Source organism: Drosophila serrata, unplaced genomic scaffold (assembly GCF_035046125.1).
Source record: "Drosophila serrata isolate PLE 108 unplaced genomic scaffold, ASM3504612v1 contig_249, whole genome shotgun sequence".
Lineage (NCBI taxonomy): Eukaryota > Metazoa > Arthropoda > Insecta > Diptera > Drosophilidae > Drosophila > Drosophila serrata.
This window is the reverse complement of record NW_028257147.1, coordinates 2,131,384-2,154,113: the sequence shown is the minus strand read 5'-3', so window position 1 is coordinate 2,154,113 and position 22,730 is coordinate 2,131,384. Positions and strand designations below refer to the sequence as shown.

Below are 22,730 nucleotides of genomic sequence, written 5' to 3'. Positions count from 1 at the left end.
ACAAATGTTAAAACCTTCGACAGAATGGTTGGGAAAAAAGATAAGAACAGCTTGCAACCTTTTGCACTGCTTCATTTCCGGAAGTAAACAAAATCCAACTTCTGGCAACATCGTTTTATTTGTATTTGTACATATTATCCCCTTATCCCCTATTTGTACATATTATCCCCACCAAAAGGTTCTACTGATCTGTCACCAGTATCGCAATTATTAAAAAAAAAATAAAATAGTATAGTTAAAAAGAAAACCTTACAAAACAGAAATAAAACACACCCAAATAAATAAAAAACAACGAAAAGATTTAATTGCATTGAACACTCAACAGCTTAAAGACTTTATTTATTTGATCGATTTCCGATTTATTGCATTTTTCTCAACATTTATCTGCTGCAGTTGTATGTATGTATTGCTAGTATATATGTATTCTAGTACAGTTGATCTCATTGTTTTTTGGCAATTACCGTTATTATACCGTTATGTTCATTATGCAGGATTGCATTTTCGGCTTACTAACTAATTAATAAGTAAAATTGAATTTCGAAAATCTCTGATAACTTTGTTGTTGTTGTTTGTCGCATTTTTTGTTATTTATCTGGTGTTTGTAGTTGTTCATTTCATTAATCTGAGGTTATATATATGGAATTAAAGAGGTTTTGCTTATGTCCACTATTGCACTTTGCATTTGCTAATGTGTGTTGTTAACAATTTGTGGTTGTTGTTGTTGGTTGGCAACTTCTTTGGATTAAATGCACTTTTCATATTGCTGGGCTGGATAACTATTGTGATCGGGATGTGTATGTATGTATGTTCGTGTTGCAGTGTTGGGTAAGCGCATTTGCATTTGCTCCGCTCCAATTCGAGTTTTTTTTTATGTGTAAATATATTCCTCTACATTATTGTTTAGTACTGCATTTGCCTGCATCTTTAGTTAATATATATATATATATTTATTTATCTATTTAATAGCTTTGCATAAAGGTTCATCTTGATGTGTTTGCCTATTTGTTGTTTGTTTACTTATTTTTTGTGACTCGCAAAAACAGTGTTGTAATTACAAAAATATATGTACTTCGTTTTATAGTTCGGCTGTTCTTGACAACTTAAGCACTAATTTAATAAACCCGAATAAACGCAATAAGTGGATTACGATTTAAATATTTATTTGCTTGTAGTTTGCAATTTGTAAATATACCATTTTTTTCACTTATTACAATACAAAAGGTACGAAAGGCGCGAGTAACTCCGTTGGAACGGAGTTTACACTAAAAATTGACTTAATTGTGAAGAGTTTTTTTTTAACTGAATGAAAATTGTCTCGATCTCCCAAAGAAACGAAGCTTAAACTTAACATGTTATATTTCTTGGTTTTGGATATATGTATGTATCTTTTGCTTTTCAGCTTAAACTTAATATTATGTTTGTGGGAGTGGAACTGGGAGGGGGAGTAGGATCTCTCTTGCTTAATCATTTTGTAATACTTATTTTCTACATTTGCTGGAAAAAGTTAAGGTGACAGACAAATGGGCGTGTTGGGTGTTGTTCTGTTGGTGTGTGTATATCTCTCTCTCACTATATATAGGAAAACTTGACTGAAAAGCGGCAACTAGTTCGAGTATCTGTAATATGCGTTTCTCTTAACATTTGAGGGAAGGAAGGATCCCGGGTGGTTGGTTACTCGGCGCGGCAGAGCAGCGAGGCGAAGCGGAAGAGCCTCATCCAGCTGAAGAGCTTCGACTCGAGAAGATTCTCCTCCGCCGTCGAGGTCGTCATCGAGACCCGCGACGAGTTGGAGGACTTGCTGCTCCGCTTCTGCTGCATGATCCTGGGCGAGCTCATTTTCATTATCGAGTAAGTCGTCTTGGCGGCTTCTGGTTGCACACGCCACAAAGTGGACGTGGGCTACGGGTCACAAGCGTGGAAAAAAGAACGAAACGCGCTGGCTGCAAAAGAGAGAAAAGATACAATATATAGAGGAGGATTAGTCAAGAGCTATTCAAAGTGGCAAGTCAATGGCTCAGACTCTCAAGGCACAGCTCTCAGTTCTCAGCTCTTGAGCCTTTCAGACATCGAGTGGCTGCCGTGACATTTGAGCGTCACTCGGCAAAATCCCCAAAATCTACGAAATCCCCAACGAAAAGAGGATGGGCTGGCACTTGAAGGACTTGGCTGACAGAGTCCCAGTTCAAGTGAACGAAATGGTGATAACATGTCACAGTTTTCAAGGGTCCTTGGCATTGCAAATCTATTCAATTTCAATATCATATAGAAAGCTATATACAATGTTAAAGGCTGTGCAGAGAAATCTTTAATACCCAACCAATTTTTAATCAATATAAATGGCTCTAACTTTTCTGTTAAAGTTCACAAACAAAATGGAACTAGTTTTATTGTTAACTGAGCTGCCCAACTCCAGTTTGAAATGCTCCATTGGCTCCAACAGGGCGTAAACACACACACACCCAGCTAAAAGCACTCCGAGGCTGGCACAAGCCCACCCATCCGAAGCTGATGACCTTGCCTATATGCACTGATAGATACACTCACTCACATACATATATGTATAAATATATATTGAAAACATATGTCCAAAAACAGAGGGCCGAATTGAAACGCTGCATGCTCCAGTTTTTCCAGATCTGGCTAAAGCCCAGACAGCAGCAGCAGTTGGCCGAGTCAATGACAAAACTCAACGGTTCGTTACGGATAATAAAGGAGAGACATACACACAAAATGGGCTTTGTATATAGTATATTACACATACGGGGAGCTAAAATTGATGTTTGCTTTAATTGGACAAAATCCTGTTTCTGCTTCTGCTTTCTGCTTTCTGCTTTCTGTGTGCTGTGTCCCTGGCAAGAGATTACATACATGATGCAGTGAAAAATTTTATGTTCTACGTCATCTGTAATTATGCAATGCAACCGAATTTCCCTCCCACCACAGACTTGTGGCAGCAAATTAATTTCAATTTCCAGGCAAGTTCTCGTTTTTTCTTTTTTTTTGTGTCTACATCTATGGCGACAATCCGAAAGTGCAGTTTGCTCATAAAACATTTCCATATATCACATGTAGTCATAAAAAAAGCTAGAAAAAAAGCAACGACAGCAGCTTGTCCCGTCCACGCGACAACATAAAAATATTGTTTTGTTTTTTCCGCTACTATTTGGATCGCCTTTTCCTCACCAGACCTCCCCCCCTCCCTTGAGGTTGTTGTTGCTAAATAATTTTCTACTTTGTATGTTTTGTAAGCAATCTTTAGCTGCTGCTGCCGCTGTCACATCTCAAAATACGCCTGCGCATTTGCTTAGCTCATTATAATGCTGAGATCACCGAGAGATAGCGATAGCCATTCCACTGAACATTTGGGAGTACGGTGGGTAATGTGGGACAAAATGCAACTAAATTCTAGGAAATTCTATTACTTTTTTATTGCAAAGAAAGAAAGAGAACTTTTAGAAGCTGAAGCTTGTATACCCTTGCAGTTTGCGATTGAATTATAGGATTGAAACGAAAATCAATCATCGTTGGACAAACTAAAGTTTAAAAACCTCCTAAATAACTGAAAACTTTCCTATATTAATTTTTATTAGGTTAACAAATCTGCATACTCTATTTAGAATATAAAAAATTTTAATTTTTATCAATTTTAAACATTATTACGATGTAACTTCTAAAATTAAAAAAAAAAAATTCTTCCAGAGATGGCTAGATCGATTCACATTTTTATGCTGATCATGCTGATTTATTGCATTTCAAGCTTCTGACTGAAACTATTATACCCTGCAAAAGTATAAAAATAAGAGTAAATTTATGTTTCCCAGCCGTTTAGACAATAAAATCTTAAAGATGTCATAGAAATGGAAATAAAAAGTGCTATTTTCTCATACGTTAAAATTTGTAAATTCTTTGAAAAATAAATGCTGGTGATTACACAAAATGTGTAACCATATCAAGGAACAAAGAACCTTTAAACCGATTCGAGAAAACCAGAAACTGTCTTTAACTCATAGAAATCCAAAGAATACAAATTCCAAATTAATTTTCTTAAATTTCTCGATGTCAATAATAGAAACTCGCCCATTTAAATTAGCGCCTAAAGCATTTCAATTTCACTTTAACATATTTCTTCTTGAAATCTACAAATCTCTTCCCTTCCCCACGGCTTTTCTTCTGTACAATAATTTCCACCTCCGCCTCTGCATGGGTTTCCATTTCTTCCTCTGGGCCTTGACATAAACATTTCGGGAATGGGAAATATTTTCTGTTTTTCGTTGCTGTTGTTGCGCTTTAATCTTTTGATACTACGAATGCAGCTGCTGTGGTGTCAGTTAGACAGAGGTGGAGAGATAAAAGGGGAAAAGGGGGATCGTGTGCTAGTGTGGGCGTTTTTAAAGCTAACGGGAAAACACGATGCTCGCCCACATTTACCCCTCCAAATGCCCCGTCACTTACTTCAATGCCGTTTTTTTTTTCAACAAATATTTCACAACTCGTGCGACACTTTTTTACTCTTTACTTATTAAGGGTATTTTGGAATTTTTATTATTACAGCTTTTACTTTTATTAAAACTTTGAATTTAAAAGTAGAGAAAGTATTATAATTTGTACAATATAAAAAGTGTTTATTTTTAAACATTAAAAAAATTTTAGTTAAATTATATGATCCCTAAATAGTTCTCAAGAAAAACAATAAATTTCACGGTGTTTTTTTAGTTAATAAATATTTGTAAATAACTTTGCTTTCAGAAATGTCAATTGTATGTTTGTAATTTTTACTTTAAGACCATTTTTTTGGAAAACCATAAAACCTTATTTATATAACTCCATTCAAGTTCCTAGCAACACTTGTCTTTATTGGAATTTCATGCAAAATGATTTTGACAACTTAGCCTTTATTTTGATGTTTCGCAGCAAGTTCTTAACAACACCTTGTATTTTAGATGCCTTCAGCATTGATTCATTTAAGTTATACATAAATTTGAGCATAATTAATAAATAATAAATATTTGTAAGCTAAGAATTATTTTATATTTGTACATTTTGGCTAGTGCATTAAATAAAAGGTCACCCATATAGCACTAGGATACTGTTAAAATAAAAAATATAGTTTAAATAAGAAATACATGTGCTTTGAATACCGCTTCACAACTTTCTTACTATTTTTTAGAATATAGATGTTTATGTCAGGGTATTCAATGTCTGTATAGCTTAAATTAGCATTTTTTCTTGTTCATTTTCCGTTTGGTTTGCTGGTTGACTGCATTGTGTCATGTGGCAACTAATGATTGAACTTTTACAACTTGGCCTCCCCAAATCATTCTCTCTCCATCTCTCTTTCTATGTCTCTCTTTCTCCCTATTTCGTTCTCTCTCTTTCTCTCCCTTTGCCCTGTCTCTTTCTGTTCGATGACAATTTCAAGGCATTTGTTTTATTGCCCATCCGCTGGCACCGCGGGGCGTATGCGTGATGTTTTTATTGCCGTTAAATTAACCGAAATGCCGCCCGAGATGGTTCGATGGAGAGAAATGGGTGCCAACATGCAATATACTTTCGATTTAATATAATCCATGAACATATTTTTTGTGTTTTTTTGTTCCTGGTTGTGGGTTTCGTGCGCCAGCCCCTCGGGGTCATGTGATTCAATATCCTGGGCGCCATCTCTTGATCAAATTTATGAGCCTCGAGTGTTGGAAATCGAATACCATTGATGGCGACGCTGTGTTTTCGTGTCATTTGTGTGCGATGAGGTTGTATCACCCACACAGTCTTGAGATCTCTGCCTTTTGCACTCAGTTGCATGACAAATATTTTCCATTTTCCACCTAATTGGCTATAATTTTATGTCACTCTTGTTGATGTGTGCCGTGTGATTTTGTACTATTCTTTTTTTTTGCTTTTATTATTCTTTATTATTATTATTTTTCCCATTTTATTGCTTGTCACCCGACGACGTTCACATTGACCCACTTGGCGCATGCTGTGCAACAGTAATAATACACACACTCGCACACACACAACAAATAGCAATAAATAGCAACAAATAGCAAAATGCAGTTTGAGCCTGTGCCAAATTCAATTATCAATTTGCGCTTTTCATGCATTTTTCATTTTAGCAACTCCAACGTTTTCCCCCATTCGCTTGCCAATTCCAAATGCGAAACACTCGGCCCAAAAGTGACAGTTGGAAAAGCTTGCAAGGGGAGGGAGGGGAGGTGGTGTGGAGAGGAAAGCGAGGAAAATGCTGGAAATTCTGGGTAAAGTTGACATTTCAACGACAACTGAAATGCTGTTGATAACACCAGTTAACCTAATTTTGTAAATTGGCTAAGCAGAAACGTAATTGACATTTATGGACACGAAGTGGAAGCCAAAGGGCGCATTTACTCTGAATCCTGTCTCATTTGCAAATGCAATAAAAGAGTGGGAAATCGGTTGGCAAATTAAAAGGATTGTGTGGATATGATGACTATTTTCAGTTGGATGGGTTAGTTGGACCTTATTTAGGTCAAATAAATATTATTTGAGACTAAATATCGTATAAGGTTTGATACCAAATGGAAATTATAGACTTAAAATTATATTAAATAAAAGATGTTAGGTAGAATATTAGGTAAGAATATTGGGTCAAATACTAATATATATAATATTATCTCAGACTGAAGTTTAGAAATTGAATGAAATCCAAGCATTAATTAAAGTTTTTAAACATATTTTGCAAGATTTGTTGTAAGAGCAAATAAAATATGTTAAAAATGATAGTTTTAAGGTTCCATAAAACCCTAAGAAAGGTGTTCAAAATTATTTTTCCAAATTTTACATAGTAAATCAAATAAATTTTCTCTTTTTGACATAATAATAAGGGTATTAATAACCATTATTATTATATACCATATATATTATTATTATTTATATTATTTATTTATATTATATTAAATTTATTTAAAATATTTACTAAAGTATATAATAAATAGTATATAGTAAATATTTAAAAGAAATTTAATATAATATATTTAAAAAAAAAATATACATATTTAGACAGTCACGTATTTGAACTTATATTAACTCTCTTCATATTAACTCTTTCCCCCACTTTTGGTGACCTATTTTTGTTGTTTCTTTCTTCACTTATCGTTATTAAGAACTCTGTTACTTTTAGCATGCACCTGTTAACTCACTTTATCGCTGCTTCCCGCTGTCTCTATACCCAATGCGCCGCATTGTTCTGCTATCGTTATTATTATTACAGCTATATCTACTTTCATGTCACCGGGTTCCATTCTCCTCCCCAGCCTCCTCCTCCTGCAGCTCCTCCCTTATCTGTCCATGTCGCAATGTCCGTCCCCGTCTCTGGCGGTTTCAATTGCATTTGAAATGAACGTTCCTCCCAGCGGATCTCTGGGAGATGCAACTGGGAACTGAAAGCTGGTGTGTTGTTATCAAACGCGTGCCACTTGAGCGCTTCGGTGAGTGACGGAACCGCAGCCACGACGACCGCAAAATATGCGACCCACTGCCACGCCCACCTAGACCCAGTGTCGCCCCCAAACGCCCACTTAGACATCCGTCTTAATGAGGCTTCAATATCACTTGTCAAATTGTAACACACACGCAAGTCTAGAAGGAAATGCATTCAAAACAAAAACAAGAAAGGGGAAAAAGAAAATTTATATACCCTAACAGTTTGCAAATAAATTATTGGATCGTATCGAAAACCGATAACTATTATCAGTATTATAATATGACATTTTCTGCAGCAAATCAAAGTTTAAAAAACTCATGATTAAGCCAAAAATGCATAAATCTTGATTCGGAAAGCTGTCACATGTTAGTTTTTCTCAGGTTAAAAAATCTACATACTCATTTTAAAATTTAAGACAGTTAAAATGTTTATCAATTAATTTGTTTTGACAATTTTAAGCATGTAACCCCTTTTAAAATTCGAAAAAAATGTTAAATTTTATTTATATCCAGAAGATTGCTAGATCGATTTGCCTGTTAAAGCTGATCTATAATATATATGAGATGTATGGGGTCGGAAATGATTCCTTCACATAGTTTCAAGCTTCTGACTAAAATTAAAGTACTCTGCAAGGCTTTAAATTTAAAAGTAAAATATATTTCTTAAAATTATAAATCAGTATATTATTATTACTGATTAATAAGTTATTATAATTAATTATTGAGTTCAGAGCTAATATTAGCATACATTCAAAAGTTTCAAATGCTATTCTTATGATGAAAAACATCATAAATTTAGATAAAATAGAGGTGTTGAAACTGTTGGTTCTAGAATTCATAAATGTTTATATTTTGAGATAATCATAGTTTTAACAAATATCGTAGGGGTTCTTCCACCTTTATAGACCCTCAAAGAATACATTCAACATCTTTATATGCTTTGAGTGTCAATAAAAGTTATGGAACCCCTTATAGTATAGTATTTCTCTCAGTGTTCTTTCTAGATGAGGCTATTGTAATTTGTAAGACTGAGAAATAGAGTGAACGCCAGATCTTTTTAAATAGATAACGATATTTAATTGGGTCAAGCGGTACTTAATACGCATATAACGCTTGATTGCAAAAACTGTTTGATTGATTCAATGCAGTCTAAGTAATAATAAACTGGAAAACCTTGACGCAGGCTTGGCCTACTCCTCTAAACACACATATCTATCATTTGCTATAGGCATTACTTGACAAAATCTTGAAACGATCCATAAGCTTCTTGTTTTCTGGGGTGCGCCATGATCTCACCAAAAACTATGAAAAACACATCAAATGACATCACAGAGTAGTATAAGTAGACGTAGTTGTAGTCAAGTCTGGGGACCCGTTCAACTTGAGATGGCAATTAGAAGGCAATATTCGAGAGATATAACTCATAAATATTAACAATGCAAACACACACACACACACACACACACACACACACTGAAGATAATGAGAGTTCAAAGATGCAAAGATACACACTACAGCGAAGAAGATGGGAAAAAACCTGAATAAATATTTATAAGAATGCTAATTTTCCACCGATTGCAGTAACGTAACTGTAAAGCCCAGGAAAATGAGCAAAGGGAGGCTGCGGCAAGAGAGAGAGAGAGACATACAGAAAGAGAGAGAGAGAGGGAGAAAATTGTATCCAGCGCATGTTGTGTGTTTTGGCCCAGAATTGCACTCAAGCAGCGCGAATGTTGAGGGGAGCCCCCTTCCTTTTTTGGCGGCAGAGAAACCGCAGAAAAAAAGGCGGCAAGTGCCCTGAGAGTGTTTTCCCTGTAGATCCCAGTTTTTCCCCCCCTGCCCCCCCCCCCCCCCAAACCGCTGCAACTGCGACATTGTAACAGTCTAGTTAACTTGCAACTTACAAGCGAATGTATCTACAAGTTACTTTCTGTCCCTTTGCCTCCCTTCAACCATGTTGACTGACTTTCGAAACGTGTTGTCATGTAAATTAACCGAAAACAAAAAGAAGAAAGAAAGAGACACAGAAAAACTGCCATGTTGCGGGTTAGTTGAGGAATACAAGATACATGCAGCAAGTATCTTACGGATACCAGAACAAACACAGATACGGCTACGGAGGTGAGGTAGATGCGGGAGCCTGAGAAAGACAAATATAATTGACAATGAAGAACAACAGCTGGAATGAGAGATGCAGACATTGCAGACAAAGCCGTTTAAATGGAAAATTGTTAGACAACAACAAAAAATCGGCAATAGTTCAGGTTTCTAAGCACCAGTTGTCAGCTGTTTTTGGGGAGGGAAAACTTTTAGCCAAGAAAAGGTAAGCGGTGCAGCGAGAAAATGCAGATGGACTTTCAGTCAAACATCTGCCGGGATCTTGGAGAGTAACCAACCAGTAAAAATCGATTAAATAATTAAACAATTATAAGATTTCCCCTCATATTTAGCATTATATTAATACAACCTTAGAATATTGCTCCGCTATAAGCTCTATACTCATTAAACGCACCTCAGTGTCTGGCATAATTTGACCCATTGCGAAATCTCGCACTGGAATATTTGTATCTTTGTATCTCAACCATTTAGCCATAGCAAAAAAAAGCATTCCCCCAGACAGATAAATACATTTCCAAACAGACCATATCGAGTGCTAGCCAAAGAGGTTCCCAATAATATACTATATATATATATAAATCCAGAGTTTTACAATTTCCATTTCCTGTTCTTTTGGCATGACCATTACGTATACGCCGCGTGGCCAATACAAATGCAAATATTAAATCATTATTGCGCATGGAAATGCCAAAGTAAACAATAACAAACACTAAGCCAAAGGCAAAGGAAAAGTCAATAAACAATAAACCCGAAATAGGTGGTCATCCAAAGTAAACCTAAAGACGAAGAAAATTGACCGAGAAAGAGAAACACTTGGAGAAGTTGGCTTTGGCTGGAAAGTTCAAAGTTGGCCAAAAGAAATTGCGCTGCTCATTAGCTAAAACCAAAGCCCCATTGTGGCCAGCTCGTTAACTCCATTCGAAGCATGGTTTTATGGCTTAGAGTCTAGGCCTCTCTTACATAATGATGGGAAAATCTTAATGCTCGCGCCTGATAAGAAATGCGGCTCACATTGAACTCTAAACCTGAACCAAAGCGAAATAGAAAATATAGAGATAGATAGATAGATAGAGAGAGAAAGAGAGAGAGAGATCGCTTTGCTAATGGAACACACAGCGCACAATTTTCTGGCCATCGTTTTATGGCTCGTTAAATGGTTTTAATTTACGAATGAACCACCAAACGGGAAATGACCAAATGTATTTCCAATAAAGGCAGCCGAATTTTAATGAATTTCAAAATCAATAAAAAAGCAAATTAAATCTTAACGATGAATATAAACAAATTAAATTTCAATTGATGTCGGCACCAAGGGCATAATGGCGTAAGTTAAACAAATAAAAATAAATACTAATTGCTTAAGAAATTGAAAGAAATATATATGTAATCTTGAAATTTAAAAAAAAAAAACACTTTAAATACTTTGTTTTAAACTAGGTTTAAATTATATCTCTGAAAAGTTAAGCCAAGAGATTTATATACATCATCATTTATCATTATATATTCATCATTCATTCATTAATATGTTTGCGATCATTATGTTTAATCGAACTTTTTAATTGAAAACTATATACTTTTAATTTTTTTAACTATTATAAACAATATTATAAATATTCTACAGTATATATATAATTATTCTGTAATAAACACTCCAAACTATATACACTTTTACTACAAAATAAAGTTCTTGGAAAATTTTCCAAAAAAATCAAATGCCACAAAATCCTTTAACGTTTTCCCCCATTTTCCTCGTTAGCTCAGAAACTTTTTCCTGCTGCTGACCAAAGGGAGTTTACTATCCAATGAGTTTTCCAGCTGAACGCAAAGCATTTTCCATTTCAAGTGCTTTCATTCGTGGCCAATGCATAATTCAGAACACTTATTCGATGGGGGCCACAAAATCAACAAAGATGACGCTTGGAAAATATCAAAAGAACACACGCAGAGGTCGTATAGTGGAGGGGAAGGGGTTTTTTAGATTGATAGAGAAAGGGTCATCGTGTTTGACCCCAAAGGTTTTGCATATATATACACTTACATGCAGGATCAACCTTTATTTTTGAAACCTTTTACTGCAAGCTCAAGCATCATCGCATCGATTTTCGATTAAATCTAATTGACATGACGGGGCACGCCCACTTCCGCCCATGTCTATCCGTCTGCCTGTCTGTTTTTCCTCTGCCTTGGATCTGCCCCTTTTTTCCACTGGCCATTTTCAATTTCCATTTGACACGCTTCGGAATTTTCAGCAAGTCCTGCCCATGTTCGTTCCTTGTTTGGCTTTCTGCGCAAATTGTTGTACATAATTTATGCCATTCATTCGGTGTCGGCTTTAATTGTTCTTTATTTTTGTTTCTGGATCCTAATCCCCCGTCGAAAAACGGATGCCCTGTCATTAATTTTCACGCTAATCTCAATCAGTCAAAGGCAACGTGGAAAAATTTACTTGGTTAGAACCATTTCCATCCATAACTCAACTGTGAACTCTTATCGGAATTTGGGTGACAAGGCTTATTTCGGGGTTATTTTTTGGTTTCGGGGTATTAACTTGGCTCTGATGGGAAAATTCCTGTCTTGGCTAATTGAATTTTCCAGATAAAATTGAAGGGAAGTTAGCAATGAAGTGATGGAATTGCATTAGGAGTGGATTTACTGGGAATCTTAATTATATAACTATTTTAGATAGTATTTTGTTAACATTTTTAGGTAATTGAAGCAACCTAAAGTATACATTTTCCTTTTATATTTTGTATTTATTTCCTATACATAATTTACCCAATTTGTCCCATCTGCATTTATCTTTATTCCCATTTAAATTTACCAAGCCATAAATTATGGCATCAACAATATCTAAAAATAAAATTTTTTCCAATTAATAATTCACAGAGAAAGCTTTGCGCATTTGTCAAAATGTCAGAAATTCAAAAACTTTTTAAAAATAACAGAATCCAACTAGAATCTTTTCATTTAACCCAATTTAAACAACTTTTCTGTATGACTCTTCAAAGAGTCTTTCTTTATCTATCTCAAAAGCACTTTTCTGTATGACTCTTTCTACATATATATCTCTATGTTCATTTCCCTACTATCCAACTTTATCTTTAATTTGCAGCCATCTGGATACCCATTTGTTGTTCTCATTGATGACGATAACTCTGGGCAATTCTCGTTAATAAGAGTGCACTTAGTGGGGGAGTTGGAGGAGTAGTTAGGTAGTGCTTACTCTGCTTATCTCACAAACACTTTTCCCCCATGGGGGAGTTGGGAAATACTTTTATATATATGTTTATAATCTGCTTTGTTGTGTTTTTGGTTTTCTTTTACTCCAATTTTCGGCCACGTTTGTTCTGTTTCATTTATTTTAAGCGCAAATATTGATTTCCTTTTGTTTTTTGTTCCTTTTAGTTTTTGGTACCCCGAATCCACCGAGTGTTATAAATGCAATACAAACGACACAAGTTTGATAAGTCGTTTTTTTTTTCTTTTTTTTGGGAGGGGGGCTGAAACCGGCCCCATATGTTGGTAATAGTTTCGGTTGAGGGACGCCAAGTGCACTAAACGATATGATAAGAAATGAACGACCGAAAGAGCGCTGACCTACATATAGAAAGTGGGAATCACATAAATATATAGAGTTATGTACTCATATCTCATATGTGAAGCATTAATAATCAAACAGTGAATCCACAATTAAATGGCCAAGTGTGTTCGATTTGTGGCTCATTACGCTCGAGCGTACTCCACACTTTGATGAATATTAATAATTAAGTTTTATGACTCTGCCAGCGGGACAAAGCAAATTAATTAAATTATAGCAATTTCTCAACATTTATGCTGTAATTGATGTGGCGGCTCCGAGCATGTGAACTATGGCTTATAACAAAAAGGCCGAGTGAAGCTCGTTGGCCTATATAGAGGGCCAGTGCCAAGGCATAAACAAAAGGCAAAAATGATTAATAAACTGAAGTCAACAAGGAGGGGCGGTGCAGGAGCTCAGCTGGTGTGTGGAATACAGATGAAGTGACATAATTGAAAACAAAAAGAGGGCAAGGGGGAGAGGGAGGGTTGGGAAAACCTTTGAGAACTTTTTGTGTGAACTTATTCGTTGAGTACTAAAGGGAGCAAAAGTAATCAACAGCCACCAGAAAAAGGGAACGATGAACCGATTCTTTACAATAAAAACAAACAAGGAAAAAAAGATTATTCGCTTCAGTTCGCATAAGAGGCACTTTTGAACTTCCCCAAGAAGGGTTTCATATTGATGAAATCTGCGGGTGAAGTTTTTCTTTAAAAGAATTTTCAATGTGCAATCAATAAACTCTTTCAAGGATTCCCTTATATAAACAGAAAAAAGATCCATTAAAAGTTAAACTTCATTTAACAAACATAACAAACAAAATATAAATAAAGGTATGCCATAAAAGCTAAAGAACCTTTAATATTAGAATTGAATATTAGGGGAATAATCAAGTATTTCCCAGACTATAATAAAGAATAAACAATAATAACCTCGAATAAACTTCAAACTTTGATCCATTTTGATGATGAATATGTTCTTAAGCATCTCTTATCCCCCAAAATAATAATAATAAAGTCTCACACCATCCAATATAAATCAATTTCCCATCATACACACTCTCTTTTTAGAAAGAAATGAAGAAATAGAATATCCTTTCATCACATGCAGATGTCCTTCCCGATAAAAAAGAAAAGGAAAGAAAACGAGACCCTTGCGGGATAATCTGGTGTTAGGCAGGAAGCGCATACATGAGACGCAAAAGCTCTCGTTCATATCGGAATTTATGGAGGAAATGCTTAAGAACTTCGGGGTGGAAATGGAAATGGATAGTCATAAAACCAAATGAAAAACGAGTCGAGATTTGTGCTCCCAAAGAAAAACGCAAAAACAAAAAAAAACTTTCAGTCGTGATTACGTAAAATGCGTAAAAGAACGAGCGAGCGGGAGAGGCAGCACGGCGAGACAGAGAGAGAGAGAGAAAGTGAGAGCTGGCGTAGGAACCACTTGACGCATTTCAAGGACACGTGCAGCCTTCGCAAGGACACTCGCAACATACAAAAAGAGTGGACGACGACCGATGCGTTACACAACACTGGTCACAGGATTAAACTAACGGTTCACTTACCGTAATATGCAAGTTGGCAGCTCCTTCCTGGCGGCTGCCTTTTAGACTTTTCTAGTTTTTCCTTGTTTTCCTTTCCTTTGTATTTTTTTTTTCTGTTGCTCAGCTAAGTAGGCCTTGGCTGAAGCGTCTGACAGTGACAATTGTAGAAGACAGATATCTTTCGAAGGTAAAACGCAGCCAACAAATTTTTCGTTCTCGTCGAGTCGACTTGTTGTTTTCGGTGATTTTGTTCTCAAAAACTTTTACGAATCGGATTTTTCACGTAAAGCGCGTAGTATTCGATCGCCCTGACCAGCGGAATATATATAACGGGAACAAGAGAACCGAACGCCGCGAACTCAGCTGATTGAATGAAAGCAGCGACGCCACTTGGAGCAGCACTCACCAGCAGCAGAGCAGCCCCACCAGAGAGCGAGAGCCAAAGAGCTCCAAAGCAACGGAATAGTGGGAGACTTAGGCAGAGGCCAAGCAACAAGCAGCCAGAGAGAGAGAGGGAGCGAGAGATAGAGCCAAAGAGAGTCGTCGTCTAGCAGGTAAGCTTGTTGCGTTGCTGTTGTTTCTGCTTGAACGGTAATAAAGCTTACTTAGAAATGATCATAAAATATTCCAAAGCATTTTAATGCTTACAAAATAATTTTATATAATTTTTTGTTGGTTAACTATATTTCGACTTTTATAATTTAATAATTTTAACCCATAGAAAATAGTTTTATTTATTTATATAAATTTATGCATTGATTTCATATTCATGTCGATTTTAGTGGCACTCTAATTATACTTATTTTATTAGGTTAAAAGAATACTGATTGGATTATTGCATTTATGAGTATTCCTAATTACTTAAACATAAAATAAAAACAACTTAATCTTAAAAAATTAGGTATCAAATTTTTAATAAACTGCTCATTTCTCCTCTTTTTCTCCTCTCCTATTCTCTTTCTATCGTTCCCCTTTTCATTGATGCAGCGACATTAGCCTGAAATGAGGCAGTTTTAGCCATTTTTCATTCACACATTCCCAAAGTTTCTCTCATGCTCAGCGCTGCACCTCTCTCTCTCTCTCGTACTCTGGCGCTCTAGGTCACCAATGTTGGGGCTGCTGCTCTCTCAACTCTCCACTCTCTCTCTTTCTCTCCTTGTCCCCCATTCACGCCACCCCACTCCCCCTTATCGCCTGCTTCGTTTTGCTGCCAGCATAAAATGCAAAGCCAACTAGCGATGTTGTTGGTGTTGTGGGGGGGCTTATGTAACTTTCGGGGCATCCACAAGCGTTGAAGGGCAGTCAGCGACCTCGTTCTAGAAAAGAAGCCATCTCCCTACCACCCCCTGCCCACCCCCTAAAAAGAAAGCCAAGGAAGAAGGAGCACCAGCAGCAGTACCAGTAGCAGTAGCTGTAGCAATAGCAGTAGAAAGCGCCTAGTATAAACATTTTGTAACCCAGAAACAGTAAAGTTATTTTAAGACTAACGAAAAAGGTTTTTAAAAAACTTATTTTTCGAAGATAAGCATTTTTAAATATTAATATTATCCTAAGGTTTCCAAAAAACCTTTGATTGATAAGGTTAAATAACAATCCTGGAATGTAAAACAATTAAAAATGGACTTTCAAGGGTTTTATTAATGATTATTTAAAAAAATTTATATGAAAAAACATGTAAAAAACTCTGAAAATTATATAGTTGAAGTTATAGAATTTCGACTGTGCAATAAAAGAGGGAACCGAATCGAGAAAGGAAAGAAATGGAGGGCTCGGGCCATGCAGAGCGAGAAATGTCTGCTTTTGGGGTTGTGTGGGTTGGTCTGGTATGGGGGGGGTACCCTTATGGGGGGTATGCTCCTTGTGGGTGGGTTTGCTTGCTAGTAACATCAAAGTCATGCCAAATTGCGCAACAGCCACTGCGTTGTTCTTGGTAACCCGCTGACCGAGGATTTTGGGTTGGGTAAAACGATGGAAGGGTGCCTGTGACTGCAGAAGCTAAACTCGAATTCCAGTGGTCAAGTCTGAAGGACTTCAGGGAATTTCTAACAAATAATAATGTGTGCCATGGTTACAGCATAAATGAAAAAGGATATTGGAGTTTTGTTGAGATGTGAAGTGCCAATTTCAGAGAACAATACCTATATTAAAGGGCTTGACCAACTTTTGCCAGTAGGCTAATGAAAGATTCGAGTTCTAAGCGAACTTTTACCTTTCAGAAGAATATAATTATATTCTATCATTTATTATGTACTTTATTTTGCAAATGGTTCATATTAAATAATGTCCTTCTTGAGTTATTACCATTACCTTTAAGAGCTATGTAAATACTTTTAAATTTTGACTTACCCTTTGCATTTCAATATCCGCTCTATATCCTTGTAATATCCGCACCTCAAAATTCATTCCATATCCGCATTGTTCCTGCCGTTACTCCTTTTTTTTGCAGCCTCCCTTCGGTGTCCTTTCGCAGAGCACCCCTTTGTAAGGGAGAAGCTCCATTACCGAGCCACCTCTCACCTTTTTATGGACTTCCGCAGCAATAGATCTAGTAAACAATAATGGTCCCCCACTTTATTCTCCCTTCCCCTCCCCCCTCGAAGTCCATTGTTCCTGTCGCCATCCTTTTTGCAATGCCCGAGCCTGTTCAAGCGTAATTTAATTTTGTGCGCCATTTATTTATAGTGGTTCCTCATGCGTAGGAACCCGAGCCAACATCCTCTGGATAGTTTTGCCTGCGGGTAAATTATGGTTCCAGGGCAAATTAGGTTAGGTCACAACCAGGATATATGTATATATATGTTAGGTGTGTGATTGTGGTGAATGCTGAGTAGCCTTACCTGGATTCCTGCAAAATTGTCGCCAGCCAAATGGTATCAACTTTTGTGGCTCCTGTGATGGTTTTTTATTTTAAAAAACTTTTTATGATGAATTAATTCGAGTAATCTGAAGGGCTTGGGTAGTTTTTTGAATAAGTATTTTACTTTAAGCTTCTTGTTTTTTGCTTACATTTATTAAAAAAGTATATACAAACATAACTTTTATCGGAAATGGTAGAATTATACAGACGTCCTTTAATTCCACGTATTATATCACCCTTTAATATAACGTTTTAAGCTTTCGCATAAACTTTGTATCCCTATATTTTGTTTTCCTGGTTTTGTTATGCGGTGGCATCTGTTTTTGCCACAGCAGCATCGCTGGAGAGAAAGAGGAGCGAGATGAAACGGAAGGAGGAGAGTGCGTAAAATGCGTTTTAATTGAAAAGAAATGTTCAAAGCACATGTGCAGCTGCCACTTGGCGAGGGGCGGCGGCCAATAGAACTAGGTGGGGGCCAAGGGGGTGGGTGTGGCAAGGCGGTCTGTCTGCTAATTGAATTACCTTTCGGTTGCTTTTTCCCCATTAGAAGTGCCGCCAAGTTCTCGAGATGCTAGCTTGTGTTTGTGTGTGTGCATCATGTTTTGCTTTTCATTTAATACCATTTTGATTCATTTTTTTGTTTTCCCTATTCTCCTTCTGACCCAATTTCGTTTTGCTTTTATGCACTTGCAGCTGTCTCCGTCGAGTCTTTTGCAGCTGAAAGAGAGAAAGAGTATTTTTTTTTATATTTTGTGCAGCCTTGTCTTCGCTCTTTCCCAGGTGGGTGGACACTACAGTTATCTAACGGTCTCAAAGTGTATTCAAAATTTCTCTCTTGAGAAAGTAACATAAAAAAGCTTTCTAGTTAGCTTAATAAATATGCATAAGCTTTTTTGAAATTCCCTTGATCACAATTTATAAATCTAGAAAATAAATATCTATAATATTAAACTAAACGCTATATTTCCTACTATTGCAGACTTCCAAAATGGGTGGAGGAAATGCGGAAAATGGCAAGAAAATCTTCGTTCAGAAGTGCGCCCAGTGTCACACCTGTGAGGTGGGTGGCAAGCACAAGGTGGGTCCAAATCTCGGCGGAGTTTTGGGTCGCAAAAGCGGTACAGCCCCTGGCTACAGTTACACAGAGGCCAATATGAAGAGGGGCGTCACCTGGACGGAAAGCACTCTAGACGAATATCTCAAGGATCCCAAGAAGTACATTCCCGGTACAAAGATGGTCTTCGCTGGCATCAAAAAGGCCGAGGAACGTGCCGATTTGATTGCATTCCTCAAGACAAACAAATAGAAGTGGATAGAGTAACAACAAGATCGACATTCAATAATTTTAGAAACCCGGAATTAACTTAAATTTCAATCGAGAACTTCTCAGGTTCCTACCAAGTGAACAATTGAAGATAATAAATAATGTTGGCGGCCTTTAAATAGTTAATACAAAAAAAATTACAAAAATGGAATTTTAATTTCAATTTTTCGTTTTTCCTTTTGAATTGCAAAGCTTTTAGCGCCGATTAATCGAGTTGTTCTGCTCTGTGGCGCTGCCACAAGAGGTACTCGGCCAAGTTTGGAACTTTTCAACTCGATTGTACAACAGTATATTCTTGAAATTCAATATTTAAATAAGATAATTATATTCGAAATTGTAGGTAAATATATATAATTAAATTATATATATTAAAATATATATATTTATTGTGTTTTTTTATTGTATATTTTGTCGATATCATTTTGAAAATGTCTGGTATATTCTAGTATTTTTTCTAGACCCATGTGGAATTTCTATCGTTATCGGAGCGGTCACCCTATAAAATTCGCGGGCTCATTCGTGGAAAAAAAGTTCGCAGCGCTAGACGTTTGTGTTCAATGTAAGTAGTGGGTGTATTTTTCGGAACTGCGAGTGACGTAAATATTACCTTGGTTAGTTATTGATTAGACCGTTTTCAGAAAGATAATGGCAGAAATTTCCGGGTTATTTCCGTTGCATAATGTTCAGGCGCGCGATCTGCTGTGAAAAACTAGTCAGAAGCAAATAAATCAATTTTGGGGGATGATTCAGGTTACATAAACGTGTCCTTGTGTGAGTGTGTGTATATATAAGAGTGCGAAGTAGTATATGTGCGAGGTTGTTAGGCCGTTTATTTGCTAGGTTTTCCAAGTGCAAAAGTTAGCAGTGAATTATTAAAATTATAAATAGCATCGTTCGAATCACCAAAGTCACATTGCCATTGAAAAAATGCCAAAGAGCGTCGATTACATGAGCGCACAGAGAGCGCGATCGGCAACTATCTCGCTCGCTCCGCTGTGGCGAAAAGAATATCACTTCTTGGAATTTCTTTTTTGCTCAAGCTGTGGAGTTTCAAAGTCCGCCACGTGGTTGCTAAGCTGGTTTTGAGTTCCGCGGTGTCCCCATTTTTGATTTATGTGAAAATATAGAGATTTACCTTTCTAAGGAGTCTGCTTATGTAATAAAGGCAACTTAGATGTTGGCCCATTTTTCGCTCATCTCGCTGCCTCTCCCACTCTCTGCTCTCTCTTACTCACACATACATACTAACACCTTTGGCCTGCTTCCAATTGCACTTTCTATAGATGGGAAAAGTGGTTATCCCTCTCTTTTACGCACGGAAAATTCTCCCCAAGGCCAAATCAGATGTTTGACATTGTTGTTGCACACGCTTAATGTCTGTGTATATGTAGTTGTAGGTGACTTACTCATTGCAACGGCACTTTACACTGTTTTTTTCCTCTCGCTCTCAAGTTCACATAGCTGCATGCAACCTGATTAGCCGCCAATTAAAGCAAGTTGGCCGTAACATAGACCCCGGAGCTAAGGCTATTATATAAACGGTTTTTAGTTAACGTTTTTCTCGCGCTTTATGTTCCCCGGTGAAGTTTTTGCGACTGTTGCTGAGCGGTTCGTTCTGACGCAATTGTTGTTTCACTCAGCGAAAATCAGACGTTCGAACTGCGAACAGCGTGTGTGGGAGAGGGAGCGCGAGTTGGAAGGCAACAACATGTGACCTGGCAGCAGCGTCTGTTCTGTCTGAAGCTTTTTTGCATGTGTGTGTGTGTGTGTTTGATGACGTTGCCCTCCACACGCGTGAGTAAAGCGTGTGCGAGTTGGGAGAAGGGGGAGGGACCAGAGCAGGTGGGGATGCAGAACTGTTAGATAATGAAAAGCAAGTGCCTTATCAGTTCATCAGTTGACTAATGCACTTGGTGTGAGCGATTTTAATAATTCCGTTTCCGCAGAGCGCTTATCACTTGTTTGCATAAGAGGGCAAGGGGACAAATATTTTTTCACGGCCTCTTTTACACAAAAAGAAAAAGTGGTTGATATATTTTCTTTTTTTTGCATTTTATTTTATAACAATTTATAATTTTAAAATGTGTGCTACATCGATGTTTGTTAATTTTTTCAAATTAAAAATTTTAATTATGTATACACTTAAATAACAAGGAATTTTTCTAAATCCCTCTGGTTCAACCCAATTTCTTTTAGTGTAAAAGCTAAAGAAATTAGATACAAATCATTTGAAACGCTATCAGCATGATACCGAACCTAAAACGGCAATTATTACCATTTAAATGATAAGAAATAAAATAATTGGACTTTGAAACAGAAGTTTGAGGAAATAATAATAGAAAAAAAGAACCCATAAAATGTCTGCCTGTTGCCTAGGGGTTACATCGTTAAAATTGTCAAAAATTTATAGAAAAGTTAATTAAATTTTAATTAGAGAATTATAAACCCAATAAAAACTAAAATTGGAATGCTTTCCGAATGAAAATTAATGTTTTTTTTTTGGCTTAGTTATGAATTTTTTAAACTTGGATCTGTAAAAAAAATTGTCATATAAAAGTACCAAATATGGAATATTTTAAGCCTAAGCTTAATTTGATTTATGATTCGGTTCTTTAATTCAGATTGAAATAGAAGGGGTATACTAATATCGGCCTCTCAAAGTTAATTTCCGTTCTGAGTATGATGAAGATTAGCTGATATAATAGGTTGTATAACTAGAACGATAGTTTCAGAGGTATACAAAATGGGAATATAATATTTACCTTAATTTCATGTTGTTTTCCACAATCACTAATTTTCCCTTACTCTTTTCTCCTCCACAGTCGAGTCCGTGTTAACACATTAAGAAACCACATAATCCATAATGGGCGTTCCTGCTGGTGATGTTGAGAAGGGCAAGAAGCTGTTCGTGCAGCGTTGCGCTCAGTGCCACACCGTGGAGGCTGGTGGCAAGCACAAGGTGGGACCCAACCTGCATGGCTTGATCGGTCGCAAGACCGGACAGGCGGCCGGATTCGCGTACACGGACGCCAACAAGGCCAAGGGCATCACCTGGAACGAGGATACCCTGTTCGAATACCTGGAGAACCCCAAGAAGTACATCCCCGGCACCAAGATGATCTTCGCCGGCCTGAAGAAGCCCAACGAGCGCGGTGATCTGATTGCCTACCTGAAGTCGGCCACCAAGTAAGGTGCAACCCATCCACCCGCACCGTATTATTGTGTTCAGTCACAATCCGGCAAACAAACAACAACAACAGCAGCAGAAGCAACAACTACAAATCAACAAAGTACAGACCTAAAAACTACAATTATGTTAATTATAAAGTTTAAATAGGACAATTTATTATTTAATTTAAATGAAAAGTGGAATATTTAATTTAAACCCGATATGAGAATTGTGACCGCCACAAGAGAAAAAGTTAAATAATAATAACAAAAAAACGACTAAAAATTATGGTTAATGTATTATTTATGGGATTTGAAAGGGGAAGAAAAAAGAGGGAAAATATATTTCTTTTCTAAAGAGTAACTGTCATTGTATGCTCTTAAATTTAATTTAAATCAACTTCATTTAAGGGAATTCCCACATCTCTTAGTCATCCCTATAAAATTTGTCTTATCGAAGAGAAAGAATTATAAACGAACATTGCTTCTGTGATAACATTTCATTGAAAAAAGAAAGAGTGAGTTCATTACTATAAAGAGCTATAAACAACTGCTATATCATAGCACGTGCCTTAATACAATAATAGTCGGAAGGGAGGCCAGTAAGAGTATTCCCCAAAACTTGATAAGGAACGATAACCAAGTGACTAAACTATGAAGCACTCATTAAAGAGAGGTTACA

General features: G+C 36.7%; 3 protein-coding genes and 1 long non-coding RNA gene across 5 annotated transcripts; 2 read left to right on the top strand and 2 right to left on the bottom strand.

The window, feature by feature from the left end:
• Window positions 1–300: 300 nt before the first annotated feature.
• Window positions 301–15,158, bottom strand: LOC110187340 (uncharacterized). Its single transcript, XM_020956728.2, has 2 exons — window positions 14,721–15,158; window positions 301–1,940 (listed from the first exon to the last, which is right to left on the bottom strand). The coding sequence occupies exon 2, from the start codon at window positions 1,840–1,842 to the stop codon at window positions 1,672–1,674; it is 171 nt and encodes a 56-aa protein (XP_020812387.1). The 5' UTR covers window positions 1,843–1,940; window positions 14,721–15,158; the 3' UTR covers window positions 301–1,671.
• Window positions 15,109–19,244, top strand: Cyt-c-d (Cytochrome c distal). Its single transcript, XM_020956727.2, has 2 exons — window positions 15,109–15,253; window positions 18,536–19,244. The coding sequence occupies exon 2, from the start codon at window positions 18,545–18,547 to the stop codon at window positions 18,860–18,862; it is 318 nt and encodes a 105-aa protein (XP_020812386.2). The 5' UTR covers window positions 15,109–15,253; window positions 18,536–18,544; the 3' UTR covers window positions 18,863–19,244.
• Window positions 17,218–20,610, bottom strand: LOC147643667 (uncharacterized). Of its 2 annotated transcripts, XR_015271668.1 has the most exons (5): window positions 20,287–20,497; window positions 19,488–19,589; window positions 18,079–18,273; window positions 17,537–17,896; window positions 17,218–17,431 (listed from the first exon to the last, which is right to left on the bottom strand). It is a non-coding gene; the product is annotated as an uncharacterized LOC147643667 (long non-coding RNA). The 2 variants fall into 2 exon arrangements; XR_015271667.1 differs by lacking the exon at window positions 19,488–19,589 and having other exon boundaries at window positions 20,287–20,610.
• A 1,106-nt stretch (window positions 20,611–21,716) lies between these two features.
• Cyt-c-p (Cytochrome c proximal) lies at window positions 21,717–22,334 on the top strand. The gene has a single exon (XM_020956725.2). It carries the CDS (start codon window positions 21,744–21,746, stop codon window positions 22,068–22,070), a length of 327 nt encoding a protein of 108 aa, XP_020812384.1. The 5' UTR covers window positions 21,717–21,743; the 3' UTR covers window positions 22,071–22,334.
• The last annotated feature ends 396 nt before the right edge of the window (window positions 22,335–22,730 follow it).